At 47.9% G+C, this 23,579-nt stretch overlaps 1 protein-coding gene across 1 annotated transcript in view; it reads left to right on the forward strand.

The window, feature by feature from the left end:
* The first annotated feature begins 3,997 nt into the window (after positions 1-3,997).
* The window catches only part of PKD1L1 (polycystic kidney disease 1 like 1), a 118,055-nt gene continuing 98,473 nt past the window's right edge, over positions 3,998-23,579 (forward strand). The window contains exons 1-6 of the mRNA XM_012646895.1: positions 3,998-4,045; positions 13,443-13,516; positions 13,711-13,798; positions 14,347-14,564; positions 15,558-15,880; positions 21,645-21,818. Of these exons, the coding sequence (XP_012502349.1) occupies positions 3,998-4,045; positions 13,443-13,516; positions 13,711-13,798; positions 14,347-14,564; positions 15,558-15,880; positions 21,645-21,818 (925 nt within the window). The remainder of the gene's footprint in view (positions 4,046-13,442; positions 13,517-13,710; positions 13,799-14,346; positions 14,565-15,557; positions 15,881-21,644; positions 21,819-23,579) is intronic.

The raw sequence follows: 23,579 nt of genomic DNA on the forward strand, positions 1-23,579 counted from the left end.
GAGAACTTAGGTGGGATCCTGGCTGTCCCCTGTCCTGGCACAAGGGGTGCCCGTGGCTGCAGACCTCACCTAGTTGGGTGCCCAGCTGCCACATGCTCTGAGTCAAACTGCTCGGTGTGAATGTGCCCCCACGTCCTAGCTGGAGACCTTGCAGGTCACTTCACCTCCTCACCCCCCGGGTGTCTCATCCCGAAAATCTGAGTAGCCCGGTTGTCACATCCATAGCAGTCTTAACCCGCGCTCGCTGCTGGCATTTCTGCCCAAGTAGCTCACTGTCTCTGTGTCGTCACCATTGTTTTACCAAAGAAACCCAAAGCAAACGACAGCGAGGACAGTTAGGCTGCACTTGTTGACAGGTTGGGCCGCATTAATGCTTGGAAATTTCTTTGCCTTGTGTCACTGCTAACAAGGTTGACTGATTTTGGCTACAGATTTTTTTCCCCTTGTTTCTCTTTAATTAGCTCATTTTTCTCTTATTCCAAATTCCTTTGTTCCTGCTGACTCCCAAAGCCTGATGTTGGTGCCATTTGACATTTGCTGTTATTAGTCAGGGAATTGCAAGGAATTATCCCTTTGTCCTTAGTAAAGAAGGGAAAAGAAAAATTGAGGAAGGGAAGTTGCTGATCTAATCATTCATCACTATTTATTTCTGCATTTTATACTTGTAGACCAAACAGCTCATGCACGAATTAGCCATTTTAACAAGTATCAAGTCTCCACTCCCAAAGGTGTGGCCATTTGGGATCTCCTGGGTAAACTAAAGCAGACAGCAGCTGGTCTCCTGTGCGGAAATAGAAGAGGTTTCCTTGGCTCTACCACGCCCGCCATGTCACGGAGTTAGGCCCAAACTGTCTCTGTGTGTGTGTTTGCGTGAGATGTGGTGTGTGTGGTGTGAGTCTGTGAGTGTGTGGTGCAGATGTGTGGTGTGTGGGTGTACTGTGTGTGGTGGGTGTGGTGGGTATGGTGTGTGTTGGGGCATGCATGTGGTATGTGGGTATATGCGGTGTGTGCTGTTTGTGTGCGTAGTACAGTGGTGTGTGTGTGGGAGGTGTGTGTGGGGGTGTGGGGGGTGTGTGGGGTATGGGGTGTGTATGGTATGTGGGTATATGCGGTGTGTGCTGTTTGTGTGCGTAGTACGTGGTGTGTGTGTGAGGGGTGTGGGGGGTGTGTGGGGTATGGGGTGTGTGTGGTATGTGGGGAGTGTGTGGTGTGTGTATGTGTGTGGGGGGCAGGTGTGGTGTGTGGGCTGTGGGGTGTGTGCTGAGGTAGACTGGCCCCAGGAGCCGCCAGCCCAGAGCTCCCTGGGACCCCTGTCCTCTGCCTTTACAACCGGCGGGAGCACCCGTCGGGCTCAGGGATCGGCTGCTGGGAACCAGACTTGTTCAAGATGAGGGTTCAGCTTCAGTGCTCTCACCTTCCAACTGCTCAAAAACACTCACTCTTAAGGAATTCTGAAAGATCTGTATTGCAATTCAAACAAATGGCTCAATCCTCAGGTACAAGATGCCTCCGAGCCAGTGTCTGAATGCCACCAGCATTGTATGTTCTCCTGAACAGTGCACAGTTATGGAGAGGCAGCCGGCTTGCCTCTGTGAAAACGGTGCTGATTCTGTCACCAGAGCCTGGGCGCCTAAATCCTCCTCATAACGCCAGGAGAAAGAACCTGCATTATGTTTAAATCATTCTTTCACCCCTCCCCCATTGTGTTATTTGAAAAGATTTTTGAAATCTCAGGGAAAACTAGCTTGCGTGCTAACTTTTGCGCCTCTGTAAGTACCCGAGTGCACATCTGTGTTTATCGGGAATGTGATTCTCACTTCTTACCTTCAGGAGCAGGAAGTTTTCCTCAAGGGCTGATTTTGTGCCAGGAACCACCAGGAGGTGTTTTCTCTACATGGCACTTGAACGTCATCCTTATGTGGGGTCTGGGAGGGTGTGGGAGCTTGGTTGGCACCAGGGTTATCTCACCTTGGCTGGCCCAGAGAGGTGGGCATTCTCCCAGCTGTGGGCTATAGGGTGCATGCAGTGGACAGAGGTTAGGTTGGTCCTTTCCCAATTTTATCTGTCCTCCAGGTCATTGCTAAAATCCTCTAAGTTTTGTAGCATGATCTATATGATTCCAAAGTTGTCCCTTTTTCTATGTTTTCGTTTTCCCATTTCCCTTGCCTTTGGCAGACAAGCATAGTTAAGGGTAGACAAGAAAATGATTCAATAGTTTAACAGAGCCCTTCAACGTAGTGACTGTCTTTCATTTTCAAAATACAGCCTTGTACCTCTCCCACAACTTTTCCCACCAACTCCCTTTAAACAGTGTCCTCGTCTGCCCTCTGGTGGTGGCTTCTTGGTTATTGCTTCAAGAACCAGGCTTGTAAAAATTGGGAGAACTACCCACAGTTTTATCTTAGCAGAAGCCTTATTTAAGTTAAAATGTATATCCTCTGGATTTCATAGACACCCAAGAGAGGTTAAAAAAATACCACCGAGCAGAATGCATTTTCATGGGAGAGGTGGAACCCAGCCTTGGTTACTGAGTGCTTAGTGAGACAGCCCTTTCTGGAGTGACAGTCCTGGCGGCAGCCCTGTGAAGTGAGTCCCTGTCACTCCTACGGAGAAGGAGAACAAGGAGACTGGCGCTTATAGGGGCAAAGTGACTTACTGTCTAGGAAGAGGCCATGCAGGGCCTTTGTTTCCCCTCAGTGCCGTGCCCCAAGGAGGAGCCACAGCCTGGAGGGGAGTGACTAGGACCCCAGCAATGACCTCTGCAGGAGAGCAGGAGGGCAGCAGATGGCTGTCCGGGGATAGGGAGCCCAGGGGTAGCATCTGGCCGGGCAGAGCTGAGTGGACTTCCAGCTGCAGCTTGAGCTCTGCAAGCGCCCCCGGTGGGAGGCTTTGAGGGATGGTGCCACAGAGTTAGGCTTTGGGTGCCTGGGGACCAGGTTTAAATGTTGGCTCCGCCACTTCCTGACGGTGTGAGCTTTGCCAAGCTAACTCGTGTCCCCGGGCCTCCACCATCCCATCTCGGAACCGTAACCGCGCTTAACCTTTCAGGTTTGTTGTGGAGATTAATGGGAAGGGCGTGTGCAGCGCCTGCTGTGTCAGTCCCGGGGTCTGCTGTTCCTTTCTGTGTCGTCCCAAATCCACGCAGAGCCAGAGAGCTGCTCTGGGGGCAAGGACAGGGATGGGGAGGCAGGAGAAGGGGGACAGGAGGAGCCCTGGGGGCCCCTGAGCCCCGGAGGGCCTGGAGGGGCAGGAGAGATGGCTGTGAGGAGGCCTTTCTAACAGTCAGATGGGAACACGTTTCAGCAGCCTTCCCACAGAGTCCCCAAATTTGGAAAACACAAGGTGAAAAAACCACAGGAGCAACTCTCCATTCATAAAGCAGCCAGTGGCGTGCTGAGCAAATTGTGGCAGAAATATGGATATGGTTCGAAGAGTGGTGACAGGACGGTTGCGATCAAACGACTGTGCATAATTTAATCTTCCTCCGTTTACTCTCTCCCCCGTAGGAGTCTCCCGGCTGCCTGCTCCCTCTGCTTGCCTGGCCAAGGGCCTGCCAGCGCCGAGGACTGTGGGGGTCTCCGTCTGTGCTGCTGCAGCCACAGCCCTCCCCACGGTGGAGCAGGGGTCGGTAAGGCCCTGGGAAAGGGGGCGCAGCCACCAGAGCCCAGTCCTGGCCACAAGCGGCCTTTCATCCCACCCCATGGATAGGGAGGCCTGTTACCACTCAGGTTTCTAGATAACGGAATAGAGAATAACACAGGCCAAGCAGCTTGCGCAGAGCGCCCCTGGCGGCTGGCAGCTTGGGATTTGGAGGCCCTGTCTGAACCCTTCTTCCCCAGGCTTCCTTCTGACCCAGAGGGTTTATGAAACACGGTTGCTGATATAGGGCAGCAAAACTCCACCTCCACCCTCTTAGGGTTCCAGCAGCGCAGAAAATTAAATGACGTAGATAGATTACAGAGGAAAGGCATTCACGTTGGTTTAGCCTGCGTTTTACATGGCACAGGAGCCCTCACAGGGAAATGGAGACCTGGAGAGGCAGTTAGAGTCTGTTACTTAGACATTGAATCGGACGAAGAACAGCAAACTGTGAAAATGTGACAAGGCACAGGGGCCTGGACAGGGCAGTTGAGAGGATGGAGAAGTGACTAGGAGATGAGGTTAGTTTAAGAAGGTTGGTTTGTGTAGAATTCTCGTGGCCTCAACTTCCCGTCCTTGACGGTAAGAATGTCGCTTTTTTTTTCTAGTATAGGGAGGGCATCTCTCCTGTGGGAATTTCATCTTCTGCTTTTTAAGAAACAGAATGAAGGTCAGAGTGATAGTCTGACACCTGCTGTTTTTCCGGTGCCTTTAACTTAAATAGTCAGTATGCCAGCATGGTATATTTTTAACTCCTTCACTGGGGCCCAGCCCTGACCGCCTGCTTTAGGAGGACTAGAGTGGGGCTTCGGGGTCCCAGGGTCCACACTTCGAGAACCACTGAGTCCACAATGGGGCCCCCAGAGCCCAGTGAGGGGGGAGCTCAGGTTGTAGGAGACGGCTCCATGGCCACAGTGTGGGGGTTTTCTTCCTCCTCGACACAAAGAGAATATGTCCATTACTAATTTTTAAAATATAAATCCCAAATAGTTGCCTGAAATTGAATTGCCAGTATTCCTTTAAATAGAAGAAATTCAAAAATTCAAAGTTTCAAAATAGGCTATGCATTTGGTAGATCTGAGGAGCTGTAAAAATACTGATTTTTAAATTTTTAAAGAAAAATTTTAAAGTCTTAAATTTTTAAAGAGACCAATTTAAATGGGGTATGTGGGGGGGGATGCTTGGCATCGGTGTTGAATCAATCAACTCTTCCATGAAGACCATGTGGAATAGTTTCATTCACTTAGTTTATTTCTGCTTTAGTGACTTAGTGTATGTAATTTTATACTTTTATGTATTTTTATGATTTTTAACATAATTTTTCCTATTCAGAGACATGTCAGCTTATGTTAGGAGGTCAGACTTTTTCTACAGATAATTTGAGCACAGTGACTTTGATGACTAATTGGTTTCAAATAAACATAAGTGACTTTACTACTGTAGCTCATTCCAAAACATTTTCTAAATGTTTCTTCCTCATGGACATGTCCAGTTCAGGAAATTACTTCATACCCAAGTTGACACATTCAGCCTGCGGTTGGCAGCTCAATTAATACTCGTAACATATTTTTAAAGAATCCTCAGGAACATGGCCTTCGATTATTTTTCTTCAGCTTTTATTATCACGAGATATTAATACACTGTGTTCTTGACAGTAAACAGTGGTGTTGGCTCAAAATGTTCAAACTGGATTCAATATTGTGTTAGAAAGTCGATATTGTCCCGGGAAATATTGTCCTGGGAAACTAGAGGACAGCTGACCGCCTGTGTTGCTGCTCAGGGACGCAGTGATCTGAAACCTATCCCCTGTGAGGACGGCCCGGTCCTGGCCTGGCACAGCTGGGAACCTGCTGCTCTGGGCTGCCCGCAGGCCTTCGGGTCCCTGCCAGGCAGAGACTGGTGTCAGCGGGGCTCAGACAGACCGTGTTCACTTACAGATACTCAGGTCAGACAGCAAGGCAGCACGGCGCTCTCCGTCCCCTTCTCGCACTCCGCCCCACCTCCCTCGCCTCCTGCCGGGGACGGGTAGGGGTGGGGGCTGCGGTGAAGGCAGCACTCGCACCCAGGACAGCCGTCTGGCTTCTTGCTCAGGAGCCATCTCCCAGGTCTCGCAGAAATATTTTCTTTAACTTTTATTATGGACATTTTCAAACATTCGCACGAGCAGAGAAAATGGCATCGCGGACATTCATCAACCCGTCATCAGCTGTGTGCCCAGCTTGTTCCATCTGCTCCCTGCAGATGGAGGACACAGCAGGGCCCTCGGCGTCCTGGCCAGGTGGACACTGACCCTGCTGGCTGCCTGGCCTTCTGGCCCTCAGAGATGGGAGGAGTGAATGTTGGCCAGGTCCTTCCTGTGGTCGCGGCCAGTTTGGGAATATCCCGCTTTTAAACTTTGGGATGTCTTTATTGGTCTTCCCCTTCGCGTGGCAGATCCCCGCCATTCCTTTGGATTGCGGTTTCTCCCGCTCTCCTCCACACTCCCTGAGTTGGGACCCTTAGCCCTCCTCATTTTATGACCAGGCCACTGAGTGTGTTTCTGGAAGAGGCATTACTCAGTAGCATGGCCGGTGGTCGCATGTTCCCTGACATCACCCAGTGTGTGCTACACCTCAGACATTGTATAAAGCAAGGGGAAAAAAAAGACAAGACACAAAACCCAGGGTAGGCAACCCAGTCAGATACATCGCAAGGATGCGTGTCTTCATGATCACCCCATTATAGGCCAGGGTGGCTTTGACCTCACGCGTCACCCGAGGCTGCTCCAGCTCCATTCTCACACCTGTCCTGCACATTGTCGTCTTCAGTTTGTTTTCTCTCTTCTCTAGAGGTCCGCGCTAGCCATGTGTGTTTTATGAGCGATGAGAAGCATGGCTGCCCTCCAAGTGCTTCTCAAGGGCAGGAAGGAGACCAGGAATCACAGGACCCATCCCCATCGGCTGCATGGGAGAAGGTATTCTTTACGGTGAACTACTTCCATATCTGAGGAAAGTAGGCTTTTCTTCCTGAAAACAGCACATGTCTACAGCGCAGCTCGAAAACGCCTCCATGTTTCAGTGCCCTCAGGTGGGCGTGGGGGCAGGCCCTCGTGTGGCTTCAACACAGGCAAGGCTTCAAGCAGCCCAAAGCATCAAAAGCCCAGTGTTTTTGCAGAGTTGGGGGAGCTCTTAGAAGGTCTCTATTAATTCAGGTTGTACTACCTGGAGGCATATGAAATCACTCGCATCTGTTTATCAGGGTAGCCAACAGAGACGGAGGCTAAAGGCCTGGGAAATGCACTAGAGACAGAGGAGGAGCTTGGGGGAGTGACTCCTGCCTGCTGGGGTTGGGACAGAAAGAAGAAAGAATCTTCCTGGGTAGGACACGCTTCTGACTAAGAATGAGCTTTGATTTCAAAAAGACAAACACAGCCAACCCAGAACTGTGGGCTTGTTCAAATTCAAAGAAGCCCGTTCTCTAGAAGCTCCTAGAATCTCTGCTGCCCTTGGCAAAGATCATCTTATAGTTCATTTTTTTGATATTTCTTGTAGAAAGCAGCATTAACGCCCTCCCCCCACCCCCCACCCCCACACATAGTAAATTTGACAAGTTAACTTGACGCCAACCCACGATGTTTGTATCTGGGGACTCTTCTATGTTCCATTGTTGCTCTTGGCAGGGAAAGTTCAAAGGTATTTTCAGGTTCCCAAGAAGGATATTTAGCAAAGGTGAGCATTTAATAGTCTGAAAATAGGAGGTTGGGGAGAGGTGTTTCAGAGGGAGGCGGTATTATCTGCATTTCTCATACCACACAGTGTAAACAAATAGCCACATCCAGTGCTTCCTGAGGTTTTCACCTCCCCCCCACCTCGTCTAGACAAAAGCGGGCAAACCTCATGCTTCTTGAACACGTGGTGCAGATCTGCTCTGCAGAATCATCTGCGGAGCTTAAAACTCAAACAAATCAAACTAAACGGTGGGTCAGTCTGACCTCTGAAGATTCTAACAGAGTTGGTTTGGTGTGGCCCAGGGCATTGGTGCCTTTACACCAGCCCCACCCCACCCCAACGCCCGCATCTGCTTCTGGGTGACTCCAACGTGCAGCCCTTGGGAGCTCTGCTCTGGGCACAGATGGATGCCTTCAAGGTTTGATCATCATGTCCCAGGGGCCTTGGTGCTGGTGAAGTGTACAATCAGGGGCCTCTGTGGTTCTGGTGACTGTGAGACCCGCTCCACACACATTCCAGCTGCTCTGCTCTCTGCAGCCCCCTGGAGCTGGCCAGCCCACACTCAAATGAAGGCCGAGTGGGCCCATACACCAGGGCCTGCGTGTGTCGGGCTTGCCGATCGGGCGTGGTTATAGGATCTTGCAAAGCTGCCTCATGCTGCTAACCAGCTCGCCGTACCTTTCAGGGGTTGCAGGCTTGTGCAGCTGCCTCAGCCCCTGGGTTTCACATCCTCAGGAAACTGCCAGGATCCACCCTGGTCCTGCTCTGGAAGGCCACAGTGGGGTCCCCTATTCTTGCAGCAGAAGAGGATCAGGTGTTAGGCACACGCACCCAGGTGTGAGTTGGCACCTGTCAGATTCCACCCTGGCCTTCTTGACATGTGCCTGTGTTTTTTTCCTGAAAGCTGGAAGCATCCGGCTTCCTGCACTTGGAGTAAATGGCCTGCTGGCAGGTGACTGGTGCACGCCCAGTTCTGTGCACATGCCCCAGAGAGGGGAGGGGCTGTTGCTTATTCTATACCAATTTGTTAATTGGTGGGAACTATTAATACTTCTAGTGAAAGTTATATCAAGAACCAAAGTGAAGCCTTGGGCCCTCAATCTGAAGGATAGTGGCTGCTTTCTGTATTTGCGTCCACAGTGGGGTTGTGAGGGGCGGGCTTCACGTGTGTGGGAAATGAGGTGGCTAGCCTCCAGCAGGCCAGAAGCACCCTCCGTCCCTTCCTCTCATGCCGGGGGTGCCTCCCTGCCGTCCTGGTGCCACAGGAATGGAGATGTTGTCACAAAGAGAGCTGCAGGGGTCAACTTGAGGTCAACCAAAGCCTGACTGAGATAGGCTCTGGGTGCCGCTCAGCTGCCCGTAAACATCCCCAGCCCACCCAAGTTCTTGCTTTGCTCAGGCCAACCCCCTTGGAGCTGTCCTGAGTTCTTTCTTCAGCTCTACTTGCTTCTAGTCCAGCAACCAGCCCTGCTGTCTGGACTAGCCACACAGGCAGCCATCGCCCGCCTGGCCAGCGACATGGGAGGCCTGCTGTCCTCACGGCCATCTGAGCAGGTCCCCTGCTTTCACCCCCACCTCCCAGTCGCCAGACTGATGCTTCCCCAAAGTAGGTCAGATCGTGCCACTTTTGTGCTCAGAACCCTCCGTCTCATTCAGAATGAAACTCCAAGTCCTGGTCTGACCCCACCTGGGTTCCCCAACTCTGAGATCACTTCCTGTGCTTTCCTGGTGCCCACAAGTGGCCACAGCTCCACCAGCCTCCTGATGCTCATCCAACAAGGCAGGTGTGCTTCTGACCTCCACACAACTCTGCGTTCCTCTTCCTCCAGCTCTGCTCAGATGTCACCTTCCTTGTCCTGGTGCACCCCAGTCACACCCGACTCTAATTCCTCAGCCCACTTTATTCTTCCAGCAGCACGGCCACCAACATATGCTTTTACATCTGTGTGTCTGTTTTCTGGCTTCCATGGGGAGAATGCAAGCCCCATGAGAACAGAGCTGGTTTGCTTTCTTCACTCACTGCTGTTTCTCTAGTGTCCAGTACAGTGCCTGGCACACAGCAGGAGTCAGCTGCTGTTTTGTGAATGAAATAGTGTTACTTTCCCAAATGCGCTGGGTTTTCATAAGCAGCTCTCACATTATTTCATGATTTTTTTCCTTACAGAACATTTTGAAAACAGCTAGTAAAGGAGTGTTAAGTGTTAATGGAAAAACAGAAGCTTCTCTGGATTGGGATGACGTTGCCGACAGGTAGGTCAATGAACCACAGCTCAATCACGCTTTTCTGAACATGCAAATGGCAGGAGACTTAAAAAAAATTGCTCAGAAGTCAAAGTCAATGCTTGTTCCTACACAGGCTGGGGTCGGGTTAAAAAATGCAACTCTTAACATGACAAAACAAAGAATGGTATTTTGAAGCTAATTTGCAGGATTAGACCAAGCAGTATGAGAAACCTAACCCTGAATGTTGGGAGCCATACAAGGTGGTACCGTATAAGAATCGTCACCATTTCTGTTGTGAACTCTGGAAAGGAACCCCATGAGCCTTAGCTAAATGCAGGTACTAGAGACAATGATAACTGGTTATTTCATGGGTGCCCAGCATGCAGGCTTGAACATACTAGCATTTGAGGCAACTTGAAGACATTACGTTTTGAGAAATAAGCTGGTCACAAAAAGACAAATACCATATGACTCTACTTATGTGAGATACATAGAGTAGTCAAATGCATAGAGACAGAAAGTAGAATGGTGGTTGCCAGGGGCTGGGGGAAAGGGAATAGAGAGTTGTTATTTAATGGGGACAGGATTTCAGTTTTGCAGGATGAAAAAGTCCTGGAGATCTGCTGCACAACAATGTGAGTATACTTAACCCCACTGAACTGTACACTTAAAATGGTTAGGATAGTAAATCTTATGTTATTGTTTTTTACCACAATTAAAAAAAATTGTGTTAGGCAATCAAAAATTCTAAAAAATATTTGGCATTCTGGATGCTATAATGTCACAGTATTCCTGAAATCTATGGTTTTACTCTAGTAATGGAAATTAAACATTTAAGCATACAAAGAACAAATTCAACTTTTCTTTCTTAAAGGAAAACAAGATTGAGTAAATGCAGACGTCTCCTTGTTCTTCCTCATTACTATCGCTGTGCCATTGCTTTCACCTTCCGTGTCATGTTCAAAGGCAGCTCCTGGTGATGGCCCATCAGTGTCACCAAGAACGGCTAAATGGATCACAGTTCTCTCAGATCTACCTCCAGTCTACCTGGTTTTTACTTTTGACCTATTACTTATAATGTACCTTTTATTTATTTGTAACCCCCCTGAAAAAAACACCCCACCCTTTGTTGAAGCTAGGCATTAAATGTGTTAAGACTTACAGGATACAATTCCCCACTCAGGGAAGGTGAAGTTCAGTGTAGGAGACCACATTACAAATGGTAAATGAGAAGATGCCGCTATACTCCAAACTTCCTGGGATTCCATAAAGGAGCAATAGCCCATGTCTGAGAAGACACAGGAGGATTGCTATTGGGCTTCAGCAATTGAGTAGAAGTTTGTTAGGTAGAGCAAGGGGAAAGAATCACTCCAATAAGAAGGAACATTCCAACGAAAAGGAGAAAGGCAGGCAGGTGCAAGAAGGTAGCATGTTTTAGAGTAAATTGGTAAACCGTGTATCTACCTGTAGCAGCCACCTCTGCTAGGCTGTGCTACAGGGCCAAACAACTTCACTACCAGTGGTTTATAATACAAAAGTTTATTTTCATGTCTCCTGTGGCCCACATGTAGCTGTACAACCTACTAACTCTTCATTCTGGGGTCCCAGCTGAGGTAGCAGGCCGGCTGCAGACAGGCCACTCCTGTGCAGAGAGAGTGCAATGGCTGGCTCTGCAAGCCTCTCCCAGGAAACAGCCAGGCCTGGTGTGGGTGGCGTAGGGGGCAAGGCCCTCTCACAGGAAAGGGGGCCGGGCCTTGCGAAGTCCACCGTGCTGGTGTCTGGCAAGAACTGGGGAGGGGAAGTGGGCAGGAAAGGCCGCAGGCAGGATGGAGCAGGCACGTTATCTGAGCCCGGGGAGCCCTGCTTGGGAGCGTATTTCATCTCTGGCACTCTGGGGTCGGCAGGGTGTCAGCAGGGAAGGGACAGGGTCAGAGGCATGTTTCGTTCCATGTGGCAAGTGTAGAAGGAGGAAGAAAGCTCGGAGCAGATACACATGCCCTTCTGTGTTCCTGGGCCTTTCCCACCAAGCCTTGGGCCATGGCCCTAACGTTCCAGAGAGCAGATTGGGGTGCAGGTCAGGGAGAACCTAACAGGACGCAGCCAGGGCAGAGTGTGACACTGGCAGCACGCCCTGTGAGACCAAGGTCCAGGTCTACCCTGTGACTGGGGAAGCACATGATTCAGCCGCTGCGTGGGAATTTAGGAAAAGAAAAGCCGGTGAGGGCCACAGAGTGAAGAAAGGCCACTCTTCACACCTGACCCTGTTCCACGACTCTCTCAATCCGAGTCTTTGCTGGCGGCAGCACTGGATGGGCAGGCCCAAGGAAATTGCCTTTCAAAATCCGTTTTGCTAACAGTAAGCCTTCCTTCCTTTTATGGGAGGGATTTGTCTGTGCCTTGGAAGTTTGATAGCTTAGGCCCTTTTGGTTGTCCTTCTGTGTGGCATCCAATCCAGGGTAGAGCATCTCCGGGTGAAAGTCTCACTCCTCTTGGATTCTCCTCGACAGATCGGTGCACTCTCTGGAGCCCCAGTTAAGAAAACGTGCTCTATAGCTCAGGCAGGATGATTTTCTCCAATGCTAGGGTCAACTAATGAAGAATTTTGCAGTTTATTTTTGAGAAAGTATTTAGAAACTTGGCTAAAATGTAAGTAATTGTCAGTTAAAGAGAAATCTTCAACTGGAATGAGTGTTCCCTGAGTACCTCAGTAGGGATGCTGTTCTTGTCTCTGCCATGTGGCCTGTGCATGCATGCGGGGCCGGGAATCAGCACAGCAAACGAGCAGGGCTGGGTTCTCCCTGCACCAGAGCCCCTCTGGCTCCACTCCCCGCCTCCGCTCAGCTGGCGCTGTCCTTACCTGACCCTCAGCAGTAGCAAACCACACGGGGTTGGGTGAGCAAACCTCTGGCCAGTGTGCTTGTGTGGGAAGAAAGGGGCTTCCTTCCTGGAAACAGAAGACCCTCTTAGCTTTGAGCAGAGTGGGGTTGAGGCGGGTCCCACTGTGTCTACCTCCTGAGGCCTGTGAGCACAACCCCTGTCCCAAGCCAGCCCCCGCTCTGAGCCCTTGACACTGAACCCGAGCAGATACACATGTCCTTTTCCTTTTTTCCTGGGGCTCAGCTAAGACATGTTAGATTTTTTTAAAAAAGAAAATTACTACATTAAGAAATAAAGAGATACAAAGGAAAAAAAGGAAGCAAACGACCAGGATGGTGAACAGAAAATATATCACATTAGGAGCAGCTAAAGTGGCTTAGGATGCCTGTCTGGGAGAACGCGAGATCCAGGAGGATGTACCATTGAAAGTGCCTGGGAGTGGGCTTCTGCCGGTGGAGTGACAGCACGTGCGTCCCTGCACCACGAGGCCCGGCAGGCAGCAGCCTGGCCATCACAGTATGCGTCACGGCGCCAGGACATTGCACTGGATTCTGGCCCAGGGTCTGCTCTCCAGTGCTCCGTGCAGAGCAGACACTGATGGTCAACACTGGCTCGGGCACTGGAATGGTGACTGCCGTGCAGAGGGGGACTGAGGCACCCACATCCCCTCCAAGGCTCAGAGCCAGGCCTTGCCTCCTGAGCTCTGACCCTGTGCCCCCAGGGACACGAAGGTGACAGCTAAATGGCCCTCATCCCTGCCCATTCCCAAGCCTCCTTTCCCGCCAGGCTTTGAATGCACAGGACTGACAGCAGGCCTGTAGTTGCCAGCAGGCCTCCCACTGAGGCCCCTCATGGTCACAGAGGCATTCCTGGGACAGTCTGGCGGTGCCTGTGGGGAGAGCACTCTGGCCAAGCCCAGGCCCCACAGGGCGGACAGAGGTCGTTCTGAATGTGACTCAACCCTTTAGGGTTGAAGCAGTGTCCTGGTGGGCACAGATTTTAGTAAACGGCTCCAACGGCTCCACTCTACCCAAAGCCTTCTCCCTAGAGGACCTGCTGCAGCCTTTCTGGTTTGGTCTTTGATCACATCGCTGCCAGGAACAGGCCTGTGGTCACAGTGAGGGTCTTTCCAGCAGAGCCCTGGGGATGACTGATTAGTAATGTAATGAGCCAAATGTGTGACTGAAGCACTACCAGCTTTCCTTTTCTTTTGCATTTTCTTCACATTCAGAACCCCCCACGCACCTTCTGTCACAATCCCAAGTGTCTGGAGCGGTAGTGGCCCCAGGTCCTGTCACTGGTGGCTGTGTGCAACCGGGAAAGCCGACAGAGCATTCTTTGGTCTACTCCAGGTTGGTATCTGACCTCTGCCATTGCATGCATCAGAAAGCTGCTGGCGAGAGTCTGGGAGACCGGCCCTTGTGCGGGTGGCCTTGGAGTTTGTCAGGGAACCGTATTTTATCTTTCTAATCCTTTGGACACGCTCAGGCAGTTTGAAGTTATTACTAAAATTTGTCACCACGGTAAGGGCCTGTTTAGACTCCACATTTTCATTATCTGCAAGAGAATCATCTCTCAGCTGTCAACTTCGTAGAGCTATAGATGGCCTTACGAAATTGCTAATTTTCTATTGGCTTAGCTGAGGGGCAACATGCTAATAAGCAATCCTGAAGTTCCTGAAAAAAAATGTGCCTTGTAGTTCCAGCTGGTGCCAGCAGGGGACTCTCTTTGCTAATACGCTGGAAAGTATGAATCCTGTCATTCTCAGGCGCACACCTGAATAACCGAGACCTCAGCAGCAGCAGGGCGCTTTATTAAGTTGGCTTTTCGGCGAGGGAGGACACAGCGCTGATGGCGGACTAGGCCGTTCAGTGAACCCGCACTGTTCTTAAACTTTAAGGTCCAGGGCACCTCTTCTGCAGCCGCCCCCTGCAGCTCCAAGACCGAGGCTTCCTGCTGTGTCCTGGGACAGTTGTGCGGTGCAGAGGGCATGGCCAGGCAGCAGCTTCCTGGGACTGTAACGATGGGGAACCCCACCACAGCGGCCGGACCTGCCCAGACCAGCACCCAGCAACCACCCCTGTGGCCAATTTCCCGTTTCCCCACTTTTCCCAGAAGGTAGGGTGAGGGTGAGGGTGGTGTGGAGGCCAGCACCTTTTCTTGACCCAAGTCAGGAGCCACGCCCAACCCGTTGGTGATCTTAGTGTCTTCGTTGTTTGCTTTAACTATAGTTGCAGTTGAGGCTGGTGCTTTTCAAGTTACCGCGCCATAGAGCCAAAGACGATGTAATTGGCCACTGTTTGCCATCAGAGACCCATGTCACTCGGTTGCCTTTATTTTTCACATCAGACTGAAGCTTTGTCTGACGGTGTATTTAAAGGGGACATGCATAGCACACTTGGAGAGAAGGGAAATACAAAAGAGCATGAAAATTGGTCATTAAGATACTTAAGCCATTCCACTTCCATGAAAGTGTTCGCTCTCTCCTTTGAGGGTTTTTTTAAAATCTTTTGTTTATGCTGCCAGCTACCTAGCTGTACCAACACTGTATGCCTCAAACTGGAACAACTTTTAACAGATAAAGAATGATCATGAAAGTCCTGTATTATCGGAAGCTGAAGCTTGAACAGCCTAGACTGTGCCCAACTCCCCAACTGATTTGCTTAACAAGGAGCTACGTGGAGAAATGTAGAAATGATGGCACCCACCCCCACATGGAGCACAGTGACTTGTGGGAGACACCACCTTTCATGTCCATGAATTCAGTGATGAGAGAAACTATTTGTATTTTAGTGTTATTAATGCAACTAGAACAGTGGTTCTCAAATTTGTGCTGACCTCAGTGTCTCCTGGGGCTTGCTGGCCCCACCCAAGTTTCTGATTCAGTGGGTCTGGGCTGGGACAGGAATTGCATGTCTCACAAGTGCCCAGGGGATGCTGATGCTGCTGGCCCCGGGACCCCACTTTGAGCCCAGTGAGAGTGAGGCATTTCATCAGGTTTCTCGGACCTTGCTTCCAGCTTGCTGTTCGCAGGCCTGGCTGTTTCCTACCTGCCCGCCCTCCCTCCCTAGCTGGCGACCTGTTCCTGAAGCCTCTGCCTCTCTTCCACAGCTCCCATGGCCTTCCGCCTGGCGCTTCCCACACCCCCAGCCTCTCAGCAACCCGGTCTGGTCCCAAGAGGCTCTGTCCCATCATTCCACGTCCTCCTGGAGCCATCCCAGCTCAAGATCACGATAATGCCATGAATCGTGTCATCTGTCACTTCCCAGAAACAGAAGCTCAGGCACCTCCAAATCTGGGATTCCGTGTTTACGTGGCTTCTGCAGTGGCTCTTTGTCTAGTGATAGATTTTGGAGACAGTTCTAGGGTTGAAATGAGGGTTCACGACATGTCCGAGGCAACAGTGGTGACCGCCTACCACCAGTATGGGACAGGTAGGTACAGCACACCATGTCCTTATCGGGCTGGGAAGGAGATCAGAGCTAGGGGACCTGAGAGGCAGTGCTTGGAACAGAAGGGAAATCCCACTCCATGCCTCTGGACTCTGTCAGCCTCCCTGGCTCCGGTAATGATACCTCAGTATGCTGTGCATGTAGGCAAGTCTGTGCACTGTTTTGCACTATGGCCAACTCTATACACACTTTTTCTTATTTACTCTTTCCCTCAACTCTGCTAGGTAGGTGTGGTGAGCCAGAGGGATTTGCCCTGAGGTCACACAGCTAATACATTGGGCTTCTTCCTATGCAGAGGCAAAATTCTGAAAACAGTTACTGTTGAAAATCACTTAAATTAAAAAGCAAATAAACAAAAGATGGGCAAGAGACTTGAGAGGACACTTCACCAAAAGGGTGTAAAAATTGCAAATAAGCACATGAAGTTTTGGGGGAAATGCAAATTACAACCACAATGAGATACTGCCATACAACTCTTAGAATGACTAAAATAAAAAAATACTGACAATATCAATTGCTGGTGTGATGCAAAGCAGCAAGTACTCACATTTTTAGTGGGAATGCAAAAGGGAAAAGCTGCTCTGGAAAATGTTTTAACCATTTCTTCAAAAATTAAATGTATATTTACCATATGATACAGCAGTACAAATCCTTGGTGTTTACCCAAATCAGTGATTGGCTACCTTTTTTCTGTAAAGGTAGATAGTCAATATTTTAAGCTTTGCAGCCATATAGTCTCTGTCACTACTCAGTTCTTCCACTATAATGCAAAAGCAGGCATAGATGGTATGTGAATAAATGGATGTGGCTATATTCTAATAAAATGTTATTTATGGAAAAGAAAAGAAAATCACTTAAATTGTCCTTCATGTGTGTCCACACAGACACACATGTAATATTGCACATTCTTTTACACTAAAATTTCCAACACTTTGTGTTTCTATCAAAGTAAAAAAAAAAAAAAGTCTTTACACAAACATTCCAGCCTTGGACCCATTCTACTTAGATAATCACTGAACCTGTAGAGATGATGGGGGTGAGCAGAGAATTCTGATGCTTCCCTGCTTAATGGCAGAATTTAATTTTTTTTCTTTTTCTTTTTTAAAATTATGTTTTGAACACAGTACATTCTCATGGTGTAAACCCCCACATTCTAGAAAGATGTATACTAAAATGTCCTCTTCCACTGACTCACAAGCAACCACTGTCTTCTATTTCTTGCCTCTTTTATGCATATAAGCAAGTATAAGTGTTATTTTCCCTCTTTTCCACAAAATGGAAGTATACTATGCAAGTGTCCTATACACACTGTCCCATGTTTAGCCATTTGTTGTCTTACATATTCTCACAGCTTTCTTGGTTGCTTTGTTGCATATACGTGTCTTTTGATTCCCGGCAGTTACTTACGAAGCAGTCTGCGTTATTCTACAACTCTCACCTTGCTATCTCTTTCCCTCCCCGTTTGCTGTATGATTTCTGCATTGTCAGGACATATGATATTTGTACTTTTCCTGTCACCTGCTTTCCCACATTTGTCTTAGTTCCTGTTCTAGAGTTAAATATATTCAGTTCTCCCTCTTAGTCCTTTTGCTATAGTGTCCCCATTTGGGTCCCTGAAATTTGTCCTCTGATAGAATTTTTAGGAAGACTTGTAGAATAAAATTCTCTAAGTTCCTGCATATTCAAAATTGTTTGCTGCCATTATATTTGAATGACAATTTGCTGGCTCTTGAATCTTTGATCACATGATCTTTTCTTGAGGACTTTCATTGTTTCTTCACTGTATTTTCTTCTATTACTGGTTCTCCAAGTGTGGGCCAACAGCATGATCACCTGAGACTGGTCTGAAGTACAAGTTCTCAGGCCCACCCCAGACTTCCTGAATCAGAAATTCAGGCAGTAGACCCCAGAAATCTGTGTCTTAAGAAGCTCTCCATGTAATTCACCATGCAGTCTCTCTTATGCTGTGATGGCTCTAAGGTCAGCCTTCTTTTTCTTCCCCTCACAGATGACTTAATGTTTTTGTCCAGCTGCCAAAAGAATTATTGTTTTATATTGCAACCCCAGCAGCTTTACTAGAATGTGTCTCACTGTTACTTTCTCTGGCACACAGTGTGCCTGTCCAATGTGTAGATGCATGCCATTGTCCTTTGATTCAGGGAGGATTTCTTTAATGATATCTTTAAATATTTTCCTATTCTAATATGTCAGCTTTCTTTTTGGGAGACTGGTCATACGTGTGTTAGATCTGTTTTGTCTTTTCGAATTTTTTTGTTCTTTATTTTTATTTCATTTTGCCTTCGCTTCTAATATTTTCCTCTATATTCCTTCTTTCATGTTTAGCAGTTTCTATTCCACATTATTCTTTGCAATGTTGCCTTAATTTCTTTCATTTCTGCTCTCTGGTCTTTCATCTCAGAAGTGAAGGATTCCTCAAGTTGTTAAGTCCTTTTATCTCATTATGGACAAGGTTTTTCTGGTAAATGATCTTAATCTATTATGAGTATCTCCTGAATTTCCCCTCTTATATCTCCTGAATGGTTTTTCTCCCCTTCTTCTCTTGCCCCCTTCCTTCCTACTTTTCCTCCTTCTCTCACTCTCCCTCCCTCCCTCCTTCCCTGTCTGTCTTCCTTCATTTCTTCCTTATTTCCTTCTTTCTTTTCTTTCTTTGAAAGAGTTGCCTTTTTTCTGAACTAGCTATTCGCGGATGGAGTGTAGGATGTGTGTGTGTGTGGTGCATGCACACGCGTGTACATGTTGATGGTATTCACAGCCAGTGAGTCCTTTTGCCACTGAGTTCTCACGCCAGGGCATCATCTTCTCTCCTTCCTCTAGGACAGTTCCTGCTCATCCATGCTTGATATGTGCTGCTTTTGGCACCTCTCGCATCTGTTTTGTATTCTGAACATGCAGGCCACCCCACAGTTTCACACTCACACACACACACACACACACACACACACACACACACACAAAGAAATAGGAAGAAAGAGTTTTTATTTTTGTTCACTGTTTTCCTTTTTGCTTTTGTGTTAAAACCTACAAGATTAAGTGGAAGGCTATGCCTCCATGTTCAAATCAGAACCTGCTTTATTAATTTTAAGCATTTATAACTTTAATACATGTTCATTGATTTCTTTTGCTTTAAGAATACAATAAGGAATTGGGTATTACATTTCCCATCAGGGTAAGTCTAAAGTTAACTTATAAGTAAGATATGCCTAAGATTTGGTCACACAGTTCCAATGCCAAATTCTTTGAGTCCATAGAGGATTCTCTTAATTATGGTATAAACTGCTTTTTCTAACTTGTGGTTATGAGATCTGCCTTTTAAAATAAAACACATAGCACATTCTTAAGTCTGGTTCCTGTGAGTGTGACAACCTGCATGGGTGTCCATTTTCATTTTCTACTCTTTAAAATATATTTGCAGAACTTTTTTTTTTTTTTTTTTGAGACAGAATCTCTCTCTGTTGCCCTGGCTAGAGTGCCGTGGCGTCAGCCTAGCTCACAGCAAGCTCAAACTCCTGGGCTCAAGCAATCCTACTGCCTCAGCCTCCCGAGTAGCTGGGACTACAGGTATGCGCCACTGTGCCCAGCTAATTTCTTTTTTATATATATATTTTTAGTTGCCCAGCTAATTTCTTTCTATTTTTAGTAGAGACGGGGTCTCGCTCTTGCTCAGGCTGGTCTCGAACTCCTGAGATCAAACGATCCGCCTGCCTTGGCCTCCCAGAGTGGTAGGATTACAGGCATGAGCTACCACGCCCGGCCATGCAGAGCTTTTTAAACACAGTTGTGAGATGTAGTACTGCAAGAAAATTGGAATAAAGTTACAAATGATGTTTCAGCATTTAAGATGTAGCTTCCAAGTGAGAATACCTTTTGGGAAACTATACCCATTTCTTGCGTATGTTAACTTGACTCGTTTGATACCAGATGCCCTTGTCTCTGCTTCTGCTCGTCACCGTGTTCACAGTATGCAGCAGTCCTCCTGTGCACCGCCTCGTGCACTGCTCTTCCTCCGAGGCGCACTGTTACTCTTTAAAGTCATTCCCTCTTGTCTATATACTGTGCTGCTACTTGCAGCTTTCCTAGATCCACATATTTATTCCACATTATTTGAACACAGAGAGTGAAAAGAGAAGATACTATCTTAATTCCTAAGAAATCATTGCATCCTCTAGGCCTAGGGCAAATCATTTGACCTTTTGAACTTCAGCATTCCATTCTGCAAAACTGGACTGGTCACGTGATAAGGCTTCATTGGTTATCGACTGAGTGCTCGTGATGACGTTTCGGGACAAGGAAGACAGACAGTGTAGTAAGGCTGAGGGAAGCACAATCCAAGTTCTGTGGACGGTTGCTGGGTGGAGCCACCGATCCTGCCGGCATTGTGCAGAGGCTCACGGCAGAGGCCAGTTGGACAGGTGGAGACATGGGGAATGATGTTGTAAACCGGAAGAGGCTGTGATGGGGCAGATCTGTGGTAGAAACAGGGTACCTGAGGAGTAGAGCCTGGTTCTGCCATGTATGGTGAGTCAGGTGTGTGCCTGGGGGAGCCAAAGGCCGGTGGTTGGGACCAGCCAAGCTAAGCGCAAGGGCCTCCGCTACCGATTTGCTCTTGCGACACATCAGGAGTCACCCAGCATGTTCAAGCTGGGAAATGACATGGTCAAACGTACAATTTGACCGCTCCACACTGTTATTCCTGGTGCTGAGATTTGAGGATAGTTTCTCTCATGGATATTAATAGAAATTGACTATTGTGTGGGTGATCAGGGTTAGAGAATGGCTAAGGCCTCTCCCTTTCAGTGGAATTATATCCATAGTTTATTGCTATGTTGACAAACCACCCCAAACCTAGTGCCTTAAAACACAACCATGCAGTTAACTCACACTTCTGTTGGGAGTCCTTCAGGCCTGGCCTGGTCTCAGACGGGCTGGTTCATGGATCTGCAGCCAGCTGCCCTTCAGCCAGGTGGCTCTCCTCCTGGAGGGGGCTGGCCCTGGCCAAGGCCATGTGGCAACTCAGTCATGTGTCTCTCACCCGTCAGCAGGCTTGGCCAGGCTACTTCACATGGTAGCAATGGCAGGGGTCCCCAGATGAGCAGGACAGAGTATGCCCAAAGGTGCAAGCACTTTGTGAATCCGTTGGCCACAAGACCAGCACCCATCTGAGGGGTGAAGACGTAGGCTCCATAACTTAATGAGAGGAGCCACATAATCATATTGTAGTCATATCGTAAGGATATGCAAACAGGGTCAGGATTGGGGCCATTTTCATAATCTGCCGTAATATTTCTTTGATATATTTCCATTTGGCTGTTCAAATTGTTTGTTTTTGTTTTTGTTTTATTTTGCTTTGTTTTGTTTTGCCTAGCTGTGGGATGACCAATACTTATTTTCATTCTTATGAATATTTCCTACTGCACAGGATTGGCTACATAATTCTCAAGGCCCAGTAGAAAATGAAAATGTGAGGCCAGGCCCCTTGCTAAAATAATTACTAAGATTTTCAAAAAAGCAGAACATTAAACCACACACAGAGCAATGTGGAGTGTGGGGCTCTGTGCCACTGTACGGGTGACAAGCCCAGGAAGTGCCCCTGTGCCACAGGAGATAAGAAGAATCACCATTACGGTATCAGTTCTCACATTAGCCACCCCACTATGACCACTCTACAAATGCTGTTATGCCTGCTTTTAAAAATTCATCAAATGTCCATTCTCTCTTCTTTTTCCAGAAGGAGTTTTTGTGCTCAAGGCGGTTATTTATTACGAGTTTCCTGGAGCTGAAGTGGAGCTTGGGCCTTATTATGTGGAAATTGGCCACGAGGCCCTGTCTGTGTTCATGAACTCTAGCAGTGTCCATGAAGATGAAGTTCTTGAATTTCTTGGCTCCCACATGAATCAGAAAAGTAAGACCCCTATCTGGAGACTGAGCAACCAGACCTCAGCTATGAATAAAGCAGGAATCTCTGTGCTTTCATTATATCATTCGAGTTATAGCAATTCTAAATTTGATACAACATCCGTCATGTATTCTTCCCTCATTCAGAAAATGTTTCTTACAGAATACTGTGCTCTGGGGGGACACAAAATGAAGTCACGCAAGGTCCTAGTCTCAAGGAATTTATCATTTAGTAAGGGCATGAAGACATGTATGGAAACAAGATGAGATAAGACATAAAAGTGCCTCAGGAAGGGCATGGCTAGGGCAGCAAGATTTCAGGTGATGGGGTCGTGCCTAACAGTGGGGACAGGCGTATCAGGTAGGAGCTGGCGTGCACGATGAGGCTTGCAGCACGGGCCATTTTGGGCAGTGGCATGGCCATGAGCCAGAGCGCAGAGCCAGGAAACGGCGTCCAGTGCTCGCCTGAGAGTGCCAGGTGCTCTGCTGGTGCCTCTCACATGCCTCACTTCATCCTCACGGCTACCTGTCAGTTTTACATAGGAGTGACCAGAAGCTCAGAGGCAGTGGGGGTTGGAATGGGGAAATGCAGCCACATACCGTGGAGGGACGAATCCCGACACATCACAACGGAGCCAGCCATATAAGCCCAAAGCGCCCACCTGCATGAATGGGATGAGGCTTTCACATTTCCCAGAATTAGGAAAAAGGAGACTCCAGTGAGGGGGTGGGTCCCAGTGAACTCATTTGTATGAGGAATCTTTCTAACTGTTCTACACGTTTACTGTGCGTTTTCTATATGATCAGCCTGGTGAGACCCTCTCCGTCCAAGAATTATAAAATATGTATGGGAGGATTTTTTTAACCTGCCCACATACCCTAACTAGCCAGTTGGTCATTCATATTGACTTGTCTTAACTAAACCTGAATAAATAAGCAGCCCGTGTAGCCAATGTGAGAGCCAGTCCTCATAAATCCTTGTTGGTTCCGTGCCAGGATTTAGAATCAGAAGGTCTGGGTTTTAATCCAGCCCGGGCAGATTGATAACTAGGTAATCTTGTGCAAATCTGTAAATTGCACTTTCCATACACTTTTTGACTACTAGGTTGTGCTCAGAATTAATTTTCAGGCATTGTTAATGAGATCATGTCACTCTTATGCAATATTTATTTTTCAAAAATTCTAATGCGTTGCTGAAGGAAAAAATATCCATTGCACTTTATCTCTGTTATAAACAAGCATTTTCTCTGTATATAGAGAAAAACTGTGCAGGAGAACCACAATAATAATAAACAACCCCTACTGCCTTCTTAATATTTCTTTATGATAAATGAGTTTTTCCAAATCTTAGACATCACAATCCTCTTCTAGAAAACAGTGTTTGACATCTGCCTCCTAATACATACATACAGATGTATGTGTATGGTGTGTGTGTATGGTGTGGGGCAGGGGTGTGGGGGGTGTGTGGTATACGTGCTATATGTGGTATGTGTGTGTATTATATGTGGTGTGTGTGTAGTATGTGTAGTATGGTATGTATGTATGTGTGTGGTGTGTGTATATATGTATATATGCATGAAAATCTCACACTTTACAGGACTTAAATGGGTGAGGCTTGTGTTTGGACCCCCATTCAAGAACCCCTGTGAAATAAAGACTACTTAGTGAACACATGGGAGGAATACTTTAAAAACAAGGCCATTTAGCAAAGTAATTAACATATTTCAAAGGAATTAACATATTTACTGCTATGTAGGGAGTTCTAGGG

This window comes from Propithecus coquereli, unplaced genomic scaffold (assembly GCF_000956105.1).
Source record: "Propithecus coquereli isolate 6110/MARCELLA unplaced genomic scaffold, Pcoq_1.0 Scaffold252, whole genome shotgun sequence".
NCBI lineage: Eukaryota > Metazoa > Chordata > Mammalia > Primates > Indriidae > Propithecus > Propithecus coquereli.